Source organism: Mauremys mutica, chromosome 4 (assembly GCF_020497125.1).
Source record: "Mauremys mutica isolate MM-2020 ecotype Southern chromosome 4, ASM2049712v1, whole genome shotgun sequence".
Taxonomy (NCBI): domain Eukaryota; kingdom Metazoa; phylum Chordata; order Testudines; family Geoemydidae; genus Mauremys; species Mauremys mutica.
The window spans coordinates 47,222,492-47,236,429 of NC_059075.1; the positions used below are offsets into that span (position 1 = coordinate 47,222,492).

At 42.0% G+C, this 13,938-nt stretch overlaps 1 protein-coding gene across 1 annotated transcript; it reads left to right on the forward strand.

The window, feature by feature from the left end:
- The first annotated feature begins 2,812 nt into the window (after positions 1–2,812).
- On the forward strand, positions 2,813–11,353 carry LOC123368961 (E2F associated phosphoprotein). Its single transcript, XM_045014260.1, has 6 exons — positions 2,813–3,109; positions 4,400–4,581; positions 7,401–7,499; positions 8,187–8,310; positions 8,971–9,087; positions 11,009–11,353. Exons 1-6 carry the CDS (start codon positions 3,036–3,038, stop codon positions 11,283–11,285), a joined length of 873 nt encoding a protein of 290 aa, XP_044870195.1. The 5' UTR covers positions 2,813–3,035; the 3' UTR covers positions 11,286–11,353.
- Positions 11,354–13,938: the final 2,585 nt, after the last annotated feature.

Genomic DNA, 13,938 nt, shown 5'->3' on the forward strand with positions numbered 1-13,938 from the left:
TGACCTGGACTGTGGGTTCCACCAGAGGGGAAGGTCTCTGTGCTGTTCCCCGACCCACATGGTGAGTCTCTGAGGCGAGAAAATCCGCCAATAAGCGCAGGACCCACCAAGGTAGAGGAGGAACTTTGTCACAATACATACAGCCATGAGTTCAATTAATTGAGGTTTAGATTCATAGCAGAGATGGTGAGCTTTGTAGTTGCAAAGAGTTCCTTTAGAATTCACTCCATAGGTTATAGTCCAATGTCCAAATATCATAGTCAGGGCGTACCACCGTAACTGAGACCTCAGTCTTGCGACTCAAATGTCCCCTGATGAAGCTTAAGCAAATCTGAGATGACAGAATCAGGACCCAAGGATCTTTTATACAATTTCATGTCATCTTTGACAAGTTGGGAGTAATTAGGATGATTTTGAAAGAGGTCCATCGCTGGTACTTAGCTATAGAATTAACATAAGGCAATTTTGCTTGTTCCTCCACCATTCACAGATTATTTGCTAGACATTTCAAAGAGAGATGAATACAGTGATATCCCGTGTTTACAATTCATTTAAATGCTAGGACAGGGGTAGGCAACCTATGGCATGCGAGCTGATTTTCAGTGGCACTCACACTGCCCGGGTCCTGGCCACCAGTCTGGGGGGCTCTGCATTTTAATTTAATTTTAAATTAAGCTTCTTAAACATTTTAAAAACCTTATTTACTTTACAGACAACAATAGTTTAGTTATATATTATAGACTTATAGAAAGAGACCTAAAAACGTTAAAATGTATTACTGGCACGTGAAACCTTAAATTAGAGTGAATAAATGAAGTCTCGGCACACCACTTCTGATAGGTTGCCAACCCCTGTGCTACGATGTTCTTTTGATCTCTGAATTATCAGAATATAGCATAGACAGGGACTTGATTATATTGTCGACCCTACTCATACATATGTAAATACACAAAAACAAACATCATCTCTCCACATGTCTTTTGAGGATTATTGTGCAGGATGTTTAACCCTTTATAGCCATGTGTCTCAGTGGGATACCTCCGGAGGACCGCTGTAATAGACCTGGGTGTAGCCCGAGCGCAGAAAGCTGTACGCTTCTCATTGGGGTGTTTTTTTTACAGTGCTGCAACTGCGCAGTTTGTGTGCACTAAGTGGCTTGGCAGTGTGTACACATTGGCAGTTACACCGCAGAAGCTGCTTTACTGCGCAGAAACTTGCCAGTGTAGACAAGGCCTGAGTCTTTGGTTAGTGATTTGAACCATGAGTCTTTTTCCAGAGCTGTGGTTCTGTTTTCCAGAGCACCTGTGCAGAAGTGTCTATACCACAGGTTCTCAAACTGTGGTCCGCAAGCTCCATTCTAAGATGTGTGCAGGCGTGGGTCCACTAATTAGGTGCCTGGACTCTAGAGAAGACGCACATGTAAGGGGAGGTAGGTGGGAGGGGGCAGTAGGGTGAGAAGAGGGGGTTGGAGGACTTTAGGAGGTGCAGAGCTATTAGTGGCCAGAGAAAGAGGTGACTTTCCCCAGCTCCAGGGCTGCAGTTGCCGGGGAGAGACCCCCGTCGTTCCCAGCCCCAGCTCAGGGGCTGCTGCGCGGCGGAGGAGAGAGGGCACATCCATCGCATTAGAAAGTTAAGACTACTGATATTATTTGTAGAACAAAAAATGGGTTTTTTTATATAGCACTTTTATCCAAAGCACTTGGAAAGATCATTAAGTGGTCCACTGAGACCTTCAGCAATTTTCAAGTGGTCGGGGGGAGGGGAAGAGGGGGAGAGGGTGTTGAGAACCACTGGTCTATACCTTGTTATCTGCTTCATAACTCCTATTCAATCTTGGAATTGCTGCTTGTGTTGCTTTGTGGACACTTGGCAGCGCAGCAGGGATTTGGATAAATGGGTTTTGTGTTGGAGAGCCAGACAGAAGTGAGTTAATATGCCAATAACTAGATCTCCTACATGGGTTCACACTGATATACCATTTTTGGGTCTCATGACAGAAGTGGTTTCAAACATGAGTAAGATGCACAGTGCAAGCCTCCCTTTACTCCGATGCAGCCATTTACACTGGGGGATTGTACAGATATGTAGCTACACAGGTATAAATTCCTGATGTAGACAAGCCCTTAAAGAGGAGCTGATGCTGAAAATGCTGCTTGCATCATGCATTGGATTGTTTAGCTTCCAAGTCTGAAAATCAACATTTCCAGTGACTACACGTGCATATCATTATTTCCAGTTATGTCTATAATAATATGCTATTCATTTTAGGGATCATTTCTTTATGTATTTTGAGGAGCTCATAATCTATAATCAGACTATAGGATAAAGGAATACGAAACATATACTGTTAAAAAAAAGGAAATAGATAAAATAGGACCTCTAAACTTCCTACAGCAACAGCAGTGTTTGTTCCATTCCTGTAGTTAATCCGTTCCTCCAAGAGGTGGTTGGTAGGTCAGTTGAGATGGAAGAATTCTGCCCCTTACAGTGGGTTACATCGGCCTAACTCCAGCAGTCAGAGAGTGAAGTTTTTCACAGCGCTGAGGGAGTTAGGGAGGAGGGGGATGTTGCACCATTGTAAAGAGCAGTTTATGGCACAGGGCTTGCACCTGCCCCGACAGGGTGACCAGATGTCCCGGTTTTATAGGGACAGGTCCGATTTTTGGTCTCTTTCTTATATAGGCACCTATTAGCCCCCGTCCGGATTTTTCACATTTGCTGTCTGGTCACCCTCCCCCTCCCCCCGGGCATTAGCCACTATCAGTGCCTGGCTCTCCCGTGCTGGTGCGCTTGGGATAAAGGCAGGCGGAGGTGGGCGGCTTCCTTGATCCAGCCCCAGGAAGGAGCTCGGTGGCCTGTTGGGCGCGGTCGCAGCTCTCGCAGGGGCCTAGCAAAGCCGGGCCGGGGCGCGGGAGCGGAAGCGGGCGGCGGAGCAGGTTTCCGGGCGGACCGGGCCTGGGGACCGAGTTCGCCGCTGCACCGAGCGGAGCGGAGCGGGGCGGCCGCAGCAGCGAGGGAGCCGGTTGGGTGTCGCCATGAGCCGCCTGCGGGAGGACGAGGATCCCTACGTGATCGAGGAGCCGAGCGATGAGGAGCCGGGGCAGAGCAGGTACCGCGCGACCCGCGGAGGGGAGGGGGCTGACAGGGTCCCCGGCAGAGCCTGACTGGGCCTGGCGTCCCCAGGACTGACGCGGGCAGAGACGCGCCAGTGCCCGGGCGGGACTCCGGGGGGTCACGCGGAGACCCCGCTTCTTTCCTCTCCTCTTCCAATAAAGTTCCATACTGCGGCCTGCAGGGGCTAGCAATGACTCCCGCTCCCGCACACCCAGCGCAGAGTAGCTCCCGCGCTAGGAACCGGAACGTACGGACAAGAGTCCCACCTGAATGAGCATAACACGTGATGTAACAAATGCGGCGGAAAGCTCGTTTACAGCTCTGCAGAAACACCTGCTTACGACGCTTTACCTTTTTCAATCTCCGATCTGATCCCTCCATCATTTCTTGCCGCTGTAAAAATTTGAATGGATAATAAATCCTTAAAACCCATAGTTTTGCACAACTGAGAATGTCTCCATTGAAAAATGTTTAAAAGTACATATCAGTATTAGCTGTTGAAATTATTTCTTTTAAAAATAGAATTCCCCCAGGCTTATCTATATTCCCATTTCAGTTTCTAGTCCTACTTTGTTTTATTTTCATTGTTTGTTTTGGGTTATTGAAGTACCTTGTAACACCCTGAAAACTAAATGTTTATTGGCATTGTGATTGCATCAGTGTAAGTAACCATACATGGTTCCTTGCAAGAGCACTACAGGAACATATCTTACATTCTCATAAAGACTTCTTAAAAATGGTCTTGTGCACTGTTGACTCCTCGATTCCCACACTGTGTCACCACACATAAAAGTTTCTTATTGCACCGCTGCTGTGCATTGCCAAGAAATGAACCACAAGGAGCATATACTGGAAGGGAGGCAGGCTGTAATTTATGGTGAACAGTATACGATTTCACTCAAATGCAATTTCCCTCTTTAAAGGAAATAATTTTCTAGGACTTTTTTCAAAGCTTGCTGCTGTGTTTTTTTAACTTACAATCAATAGTTTTTTGTTTAAACTGAAATATTTAAGATGCCAGTCCTGCAATTGACAACACATAGGTAGATTGTTGTGCTTATCCACAGACTCACTGACTTCACTGTCAATTGCAGGATTGTGGCCTTACTATATAGGCCAAAATGCAGCAGTAGTCCAACTAAAATGGTAAAATATGTCCAGTCATTAGACAGATAAGTTGTTCCAATACTTCAGAACAATTCAAAAGAGATTTTTATTGCATCAGTAGAAAGGTTGATATTTTAAACCAATAATAATGGATTTTAATACTTTAAATATCCTATAGCTCAGAAGATGAAGTGGATGTGCTTTTATATGGCACTCCCGATCAGAAGCGCAAACTGATAAGGGAGTGCCTTACTGGAGAAAGTGAATCTTCAAGTGAAGATGAGTTCCAAAAGGAAATGGAGGCAGAACTAAACTGCACCATGAAAACTATGGAGGGCAAGTGGAAGTCACTAGAAACAGGTAAATATATCTGTTTTAGTATCTGCTCTTCTATACAATAGTCAATTATAGGGTGGCTAAGTTAATGCATTATTTGACCCTTCAGTTTGGTGTGTTCACTGATTATGGTGTGTTCACTGATAATCATAGCTGGATATCTGTGCTAAAATGATCAGCAATTAAATAGTTCACCTAGCCATTTACATTTAAATTGCTATCAATCTCCCAGTGCTCATTTAGATGAATGAGGTATTTTACACTTTCCAGGATTTTTCTTCCTTTCTTGGTCCTGAAAGAGCAGAAGCTCAGCATTTAGTGGCTTGCCTTCCTTGGTCCACTGCTCCTTTTTAGGGGGTCTCCAGTCCTGTTCTTGTACATGGGGGGCTGGGGCTGTGGCTGTACTTCTCCCCCTGCCTCCAGTGGCTCCCTGATGTTGCCAGGATTTGGATCACCCGCTCATAGAAGGGACAACAGGCAGCAGATTCCCTCCATCTTCTGCAGATCATCTTGAGAGCTATCAGCCGCCACTTCTGACATATGGGACTTAGCCCCTATGATATGGGGCTCTAGGAAGTGGTCACCTACTGGCAATAGAGAGGAAAGAAGTAAAAATAAAATACTACTTATGTTACAAAGTGAAAAAGAAATTGCTTACTGCCCAGGAGCCCCCAGAGCTAGAAGAGTTTAATTGGAGAATAGAGCTACACTAAAGGGTTTTTCTAGAGTAGAGTTTGAGATTGTTTTAACTTGAGTGAATTGATTGCTGATTAAATTGTGTTAACTAACAGAATTGCAAATGCTAATCTGGACATGGTACAAATATTTGTTCCAAGACACACACATCTGTGGTTTACCATGGCTGTCACAGAATAAATGTTTCTAGTCTTTGACTAGCATTTTAGATAACACAGCCACTTTTTAAGCTTAGTGGTGCTGGTCTAACCGTAGTAGCTTTGAGCAATCTTCACACTACTTTTGTAGGCTTTAAAGCTTTGCTTTCTCTCTGAGCACTTGTAATGTTCGGAAGACTTCTTAAGTGAAAATCAAGTGGTTTTTTAAGGCATCTAAAGCAGCTACAAGGATTCCCTTCTCAGGCCTTGGCTACACTGGTGCTTTACAGCGCTGCAACTTTCTCGCTCAGGGGTGTGAAAAAACACCCCCCTGAGCGCAGCAAGTTACAGCGCTGTAAAGCGCCAGTGTAAACAGTGCCGCTCCCAGCGCTGTAAGCTAATCCCCCACTCGCACTTCAAAGCGCTGCCGCGGGAGCGCTCGTGTAGCCATACCCTCAGAAGGAAAGGAATGGTGTTTGATGTGTTGAACTTGGTAAACCTAAGTCCCTAGGTGTACCACAATTTTAAAGCGCTAGTGTTGGATAATGTATCATTATATAGCAAACAGCGTGCAGTTCCATTTTGTGCTTTTATAAGGAAAATGGTGATGGTAGGAGAAGTATATTTGAATGTAATCAATTAGAGTGAATAACATACACTTCAAACAGTGTCATTATTTTCTCAAAAAGCTATCAGATTGAAACTAGTTACAATCAAAATGTGTTAACAGGCAAAAAAAAGATTTTAAACCTTAGCCTCTTGACAGAACACCGATTAAAAAATACACCTCTACCCCGATATAACGTGACTCGATATAACATGAATTCAGATATAACGCGGTAAAGCACTGCTCCGGGGAGAGGGGGGCTGTGCACTCCGGTGGATCAAAGCAAGTTCAACATAACGCGGTTTCACCTATAATGCGGTAAGATTTTTTGGCTCCCAAGGACAGCGTTATATTGGGGTAGAGGAGTATTTCGAAAGCTAGTCTGTGAACTGGGAGTATAATTACCTCTCTCACTGCAGGACTAAAAGCTGCTTCTGAATAGCCAAAACTGTCCATCCCCAGAGTGTTTCCCTCAGATATTTCTGTTCTTTTTGATTCAGAGTGACATAATAGCCAGGGGGATTAGTTTCTTACTCTTGAGGAGACCATGTGTTTCTTTGTTCCTGTTACAAAATGCATAGTGAGGTTTTCTTAATTATCTTCCCAAGTCACCTATTAAAAGGTCTATTTTAAACAGGATCTTTGATTTGCAGACATTTCAGCAAGATAAATCTTGTTTTTCCAGTTAACTGGACAGATGTGAACCTGTGCATAGTTTCCAGTTAATAATCTTTGTATTACCAAAGAGGCCATGTAACACTTTCCTAGGTAGAGTTCCATAATTTGCAAATGATAGCTCACCCCAGACTATACTCTGACCATCCTTTTGAGCTGACATTATGTCCATTAGTTGCTTTATGATTGGTATATCTGTGCCTAGAGAAGATGATGTAGGTGCATTTTATAAATTAGGCCCCAATCCTGCAAAGACTTCAGTGTGTGTACCTTTATGCAGTGTGAAGAGTCCCCCATCGAAGCCAGTGCATGGAGCACAGTATGATCAGTTTAATGTTTAGGAGATTTAATAGCATTTACATAACACTTTATTTTTGAGATAAAGTTAGACACATCAGCTAGTGAGTTACTGGTATAAACTGATATGTCTCAATTTAGACAGGTTCTCAACTAAAGTGTTATGTAAGTGCTATTAAATTTCCTAAATATTAAACTAACCATATCATCATCCATGCATTGATTTCACTGGGACTACTCACAGGGTAAAGTTACACATGTGCATAAGAATGGGATCCCAGTTGCTTTTTCAAACAGTTACAGGGAATGTGCCTTTGGTGATCCCTCTTCTTGAATTCACTCTTAGAGATATAGTCTGTTTCTGTATATTGGACTCATGATGGCTAATTCTGGTGCTTTCTTATTTTGTTTGGTTATAATTTCATAAATAGGTACTTCCTCAAGTACTGGACAAGCTGGAACAGTCACCACTACAAAGTACTATGACGACATTTATTTTGACTCTGATTCGGAGGATGAAGATAAAGTAGGTAAATGACTGAGGAAAGAGTTGGCCACCTCTATAGCAATATACCCTGCTCCAGACCTTGAAGAGTTCCTCTCTAGAGTCTGGGACTGTGACTGGAGAGAGTCTGGAGGGCAGGTGGTTTGGTTGGGGGCATGTATGTCATCTCACACCACCACCAAAATTCTGAAAAAGAGAGAATTTAGATAGCCTGGTGCTGCATTAATCCTTCTGTGGCAGTGTTCAGCAGAAGAGAGTGATCCAAGTCTTTGTTTTAATGGGGATTTTTAGTGATTGTAGCACAGCAAAAATGAAGTAGAAACTGTTGCTTTGGTTAATTAGTTAAATAGATCATTGGTTCTCAGTGGCGGGGCCTCAAGCAGGTTTCAGGGGGTCCACCAAAATAAACCAGAGAGGGGCCAGCGTTAGACTCACTGGGCCCCAGGGCAGAAAGCTAAAGCCAAAGCCTAAGAACTTAGCTTCGCGGGGGCCCTGGGCAACTGCCCTGCGTGCTGTTCCTAATGCCGGCGGCTTTTAATCTACTGGATTTGCAGAAAAAATTATTGTGGCACAGGTGGGCCATGGAATTTTTATAGCATGTGGGGGGGGCTCAGAAAGAAAAAGGTTGTGGACCCCTGAAATAGATATTAGTTTTCTGTTCAATGGATCATGTTATTTGAGAGATTCAACTATGTTCGCCCAAACCTCTCAGGTACACAGGTGGCCAGGAAAAAAAGGAGACATCAGCAGCGCCGGATTCCTACTAACGATGAGCTACTCTATGATCCAGAAGAAGATGATCGAGACCAAGAGTGGGTGGACTCTCAGAGACGAAGGTAAGCAGCTGTAAACATTTTAACCCCTGAAAATATTGTTGAATATGCCGAGTAACTTAACAGACTGTGCTGTAAAGGCAGTATGTCTAAAAGTTGTTTTGTTGATTCAGAGCTTCATTTGAAACTAGCGTGAATGCATTTTTGTTTTTGACAGGCTTGGAATTTAGTGAGGCAGAAAAAGTGTGTTTGGATAAAATGGAAAGAGCCTGGAGCTTCTTTTCTGTGGGATTTTGGGGGGGTGTATGAAGTAAAAATCCCTTGGACTGCAGGAAAACTAGATTCTGCAGCTTAACAAGAACTGATGAAAGCAGAATTAAATGGCTTTTGGTGATTACACCTAGAAAAAATGCACCCTACTTCACGCAGAGCAAAGGATCATGATACAGAAATCCACACTCAGTTAAGAATCAAACTCCTGAGCAAATTAAAAACCCATTCATACCAATAAAATATAAAAATGAGGGTGAGACACAAACGTTGGCACTTTATTTTTTTCCAGCAATTTGAATCTGTGTACTTTGGACTGGGAGAGCAGGGTTCCCGGAGGTATCAAACATTTGCTGTCTGGGGTTTTTGGTTGTAAATACAGCTTTAAGGTTCAGTCTATATGCCTAACCTGCAGAGATGGATATTTTCACCTGTTTGTTTACTTCTTGGTAGGTACCAAAATATAAGAAGAACTCAGCAGCAGCAGTTCAAACCTCCAGCCATTCCAAACAGTGATGCTGTTTTGAACTGCCCTGCTTGCATGACTACATTGTGCTTTGATTGTCAGAGGTAATTACTGAATCATAAACATGAAGTGATCTTTCTGTAATGTCTTATTTTCAGCTGCAGTGAAATATGTAATTTACACTTATTAGTTTTAAACTGAGCAGATGTGTCATTATGGAAGTAAAGGTGTGGATTCAACACATGCACGCAATTATATTTCACTTTGGCTCAGCAGTAGCAAATCTAGGATTTTTCTGTAGAGAGGTCGGGGTGGGACCAGTATGGAAATAAGCAATATGTAGAAGAGTGTTTTGCAGATTCACTGAATATTTATGAGACAGTGATTTGCACTATATCTAATGCTTTTCAGAAGCGTTAACCTTAAAGATCCTGTATATTTTGCAAACCAGTCAGTCAGCTGTATTTTCAGTCAATTTGTTAGCGGCTTGGCTCAGCCTCTTAATGAATAAATGATCAAATACTCAAATCATACTCAGTTTTGTGGTACATTGATAGTTTTTCAGCTAAGCAAGAGTTTGAGTATGGGGGGAGTGGTAGTCACAGGCAGATTAGCAAATATCCCTAGCTATATGTTGATATTATGAAAGAATATTGGGTCACAGTGAACTAGTATTCCAGAGTGTATGCAGGACATTGAGATGAAGGTACTGGGTTCATATATAGTAGTAAATGTTTGACTGAGTTGCAGGAAAATGCCTCTGCTCTTGCCCAAAACAATTTCCTAGAGTGTTCAAATGATTTTTAACTCAGTCTGGACTTCACTATCCTAAGCATTATAATGATCTTTGATGCCTAGTCTTACGTTCTTGACACTAGGAATTAATTTTCTTAATATTGTAACTGCGTTGGTACCTACCTTGTCCCAGATTTTGAAGAGAGAAATCTTAACAAAAACACAAATTTGAGAGGGGGGAAAATTTAACACCTTCCTCTCTGAACCCGTGGCTGCCATCTGCTACACTTTGTACTTCTCACTTGGTCTTCTTTAGCTTTCCGGGCTCTGTGCTGCATACAAAAGTTGCACACTCTTCTTGAGATGTAGATTTTAAAGACTGTATAATGATGCTCACAAAGGCCCAGTCCTGAGAAATGTTGAGCTCTCTTATCATCTGTTTACCTTAATGGCAGTTGCCTGGTGTTTCAAGCTTTGAAAGGACTGCTTGACTAAAATAGAGGAAGTCACTGTTCATACTGAGAAAAGTCTTTTGAAAGCCAAAACGGAATGAGAGAAGCTAGGTATATCTGGGTCAGGTTCATGGTTGAATAACAGATGCAAGGATTTGGGATCATCTTAGCAGGGAAGAGTTGGGAACATACTGCATGTAGCTGAATTGAGGAACAGTAAAACAGAATTTTATTAGGATGGAAACAGGCAAATTACAAATGTGAGTGTGAGACACCCCTTCCTTGAACACTGTGCTGAAGTTTGGATCTGAATTGATCTTTCTAGGGTAAATATATTAGCTCACAAATTTAACAATTTAAGATACTAAATTTAAATGGCATGAGATTTGTGGTTCATAAACATTTTTCTGAAAAACAAAATTAGTTTTGGACTGATCTGAATCATGAGAAATGACAAGCTTAAAATGATTTTGAATATTTCATGTTGGGGGGCAAAGGATGGTTCAAATTCTGGCTTCTAATCTTTGTCCCATTTTTAGCCATAAATCACCATTCATGATTCCATAGTAATATAGCTATGTAGTTCAGGGATACTTATCAAAATAAGCATCTATTTATTTTTACATAGCTTAACTTCAAAACTAAAGAAATGCTACATTTTCCTGGCTTTTGTAGTTGTGATTTTTATTTTGTTTATAAGACTTCACTTTTGACAGGCTGCTAGTCCTTTGATTTGGTGTTTCCTGTCTTCAATCCTACCTTCAGCAGTGTTAACCAGTTTTGTGGAAGCAGAATTGTATCAGAGAATATGACCATTGCATTCTTCTCTTCTTCCTAGACATGAATCCTACAAAACACAGTACAGAGCAATGTTTGTGATGAACTGCTCAGTTAACAAAGAAGAGGTCCTAAAATACAAAGGCCCAGTGAACAAGAAAATAAAGAAAGGGCATAAGAAAATGAAACACAGCAATGAGATCATCACTGTGCAAGCAAATCAGGAAGAGGAGGAAGTATATCATCCAGTCAAATGTACCGAATGTTCAACTGAAGTGGCAGTCTTGGATAAAGATGAAGTTTTCCATTTCTTCAATGTTCTAGCAAGTCACTGTTAATGTGGAAAAACAGCTGTGCTGTTTGACTGTATGAAATCTCAAAAATGTGGACAATATTTTATCCTTTTTAAAAAAAAAAGACAAACACCCTTTTGTATCATTTGAAAAGTCTTAAACTGTCATTGAAAGAATCTTTGTAAAACTTCACAGAAGAGATACAGTTAACTGATCACATTTGGGTGCAATATTCTGTCAGTCCCTCAGATAATGATAAAAGCATAGAGAGTTTAAATTCATATACATAGTATGCAATATTTTTGTGCATTAGAACCATTGCTCATGTACATATGCAATATGTTGACGTGTGTTAAACTGTTGCTTAGAATAAAAACGCTGTAAACTAGAGATCTTCTCCATACTTGGATTGAGTGATTTTAGGGTGCTGATTGTGTTGATGTATTTGGATACTGACCCCACTAAAGTGTCTAAATATGGATGTTTTTATTTATGCACGTTGGAAGGTTTTGTATTCTTTTTGCTTTGTTCCCTGCACATCTCATTTAAGCAAAAATATTTAAACTTAAGAGTTAAAAAAAACCCTGAGCTTTAATTATTGATTGTAGGTAAGTAAGATAGGCTTTTTTGTGTTTTCTGTTACATTTTTTCCCATTTGTGGTGACTGATGGACATGTCTTAAGAAAAAGATGTGTATACAATCAATTCTGTTGTCACGGAAATAGCTGTTTATTTTTCCTCTTTGTTTAGTAGACTGACAATTTTTTTATGGCGGCAATGAATGGCTTTTCTTATCTGGTAGTTTGGACTTTTTGTCAACCAGAATACAAAGTCACTGTCAAGTTAATGGTTGATCCATTAACCTGCTTGACAAAGCATACTCCCAGAAGCTAGCCTCTTGGTTTTGATTACCTAAGAGCACTTTTTCTGTTGCTGTGTTTCTCAGTATTTCTCAGACTTTTCAGATTAGTGATGACTTATTCAGTGAAATATTTTCATTACCTCCTTGTGTTTACTTATAAAAGTGAGAATGAAAAGTATCAGTTATAAGCCTGTATAATTAGTGTATGTATTTTGAGAAGTTGACAGAGAATACTTGACTTTGAAGGATAAAGGTGGACACGGAGTGAGATTTTCTTTGCATGACTAATAACATTTTCAGTGCCTCAACCTCCCGGATTGCCTTTTGTGGTTGATTCTCCTGGGGCCCACAACCCACTGGTTGAGAAACACCCGTGTAGCTATCCAATGCTTCATCCAATCAAATAAGCAAACCCTAGTACCCAAAGGAGTGACCTGGAATTTTGTATTGAAGTGTGCTGACCCCTTTAAGAATCGGTGCCATGAGCCCCGCTGGTGGTGGGGATTTGGCCCTCTAAGGCCGAGGGACTCTAGGAAACGTAGTTCCAGACAGAAATCATGTCTCTGCTGGGACTACATATGGGGAGCCTGGGACTGAGTTTGAAGCAGGCTGGGCTGGAAATAAGACCTACTTTGGTCTTTCCACAGTGACAGACACAAAGTTGGGAAACAGCTACAAGGGTGGTGGCAGTGGAGTGGAGCCGGGTGCAGCCTAAGAGCAGGACAAGATGTAGAAAGAGCCAGAGAAGGGGTGATGTGAGAAGGAAGAGACACAGGCAGGCATAAGCAGAGTGGCATTGGGGTGTGACACCTGCATTTAGCTAGGGGCTGAGTCCCAGGATTTCCTTCCACGCTCCCTTAGTCCTGCTCCAATAGGCAAAGGAATTGTTGAGCCCAGGAAAGGGCTAACAAACTACAGAGCCACGAGGGGCAAAATGGACTACTTTAACACAGAAAGGTCACCAGAAAGTCTGTGTTGTATTTTCACACTGCCTCAGTTACTGTATAGCCTTGGGAGGGAGCCCTGCATAATGAGGAGTGACGAGCTAGCTATTGAGTGCAGGGAAGACTGAAAGATTGTGTTTTTGGTGGATTTTGGACTTTTGACCACTGGGTCAAAAGCATCATGGCAGCCTACAAGGCTGGACTAGTAGGGAAACTGAGGTGCAGATGTATGACTGACACTTGAAAGGAAGCCACTCCCCTATGGAGTTCGTTTGGATCGTTTTGCTGATTTTTTTATTTTTTTTTGACAACCAGGTTGGTACCAGCACAGTGGCAGTGACTAAGAGCATTATCTATGCTTGTCCAGAAGGTTGCTGCTGTTTCTTCTGGATGTGGATCTTGCCACAGTGATCCATAGCTTTGTCATTTTGGGATTACTGCAATTTGCTTGCATAGAATTAAACTGCTAAACTAAGAGCAGTGTTGTAACCATGCTGGTCCTAGGATATTAGAGAGACAAGGTGGGAGAGAGAATTTTTTGGGTCAAGTTCTGTTGGTGAGAACAAGATTTTGAACTTACAGGGATCTTGAAAGCTTGTCTCTCCTCAACAGAAGTTGGTCCAATAAAAGGTATTACCTCACCTATCTTGCCTCTCTAAACTAAGAGCACTCGTACTTCAGCTGGTACAGAAGGCAACATTGCTGGGAGCAATATAAGGTGCTGGTTTTAATCTATAAAACCCTTAATTGGGTTGGGTCTAGTTACCTCAGGTTCTCTCTGTCCCCCTTTATAATACTTTGCCAGCTGAGAACATCTCAGGCACTCATGCTCTCAGTTCCTTGGTTAATCATAAAGGGGTTCAGTCAGGCCATTTTCAGATAGGTGTCATTG

What these genes read in the sequence shown, in the direction of transcription:
- LOC123368961 (XM_045014260.1), top strand. Translation starts at nt 3,036, where the DNA reads ATGAGCCGCCTGCGGGAGGACGAGGATCCCTACGTGATCGAGGAGCCG. An exon ending in GGAGGATGAAGATAAAGTAG is followed by an intron (nt 7,500 to 8,186) that starts GTAAATGACTGA and finishes CAAACCTCTCAG; the next exon opens with GTACACAGGTGGCCAGGAAA. An exon ending in TTGTGCTTTGATTGTCAGAG is followed by an intron (nt 9,088 to 11,008) that starts GTAATTACTGAA and finishes TCTTCTTCCTAG; the next exon opens with ACATGAATCCTACAAAACAC.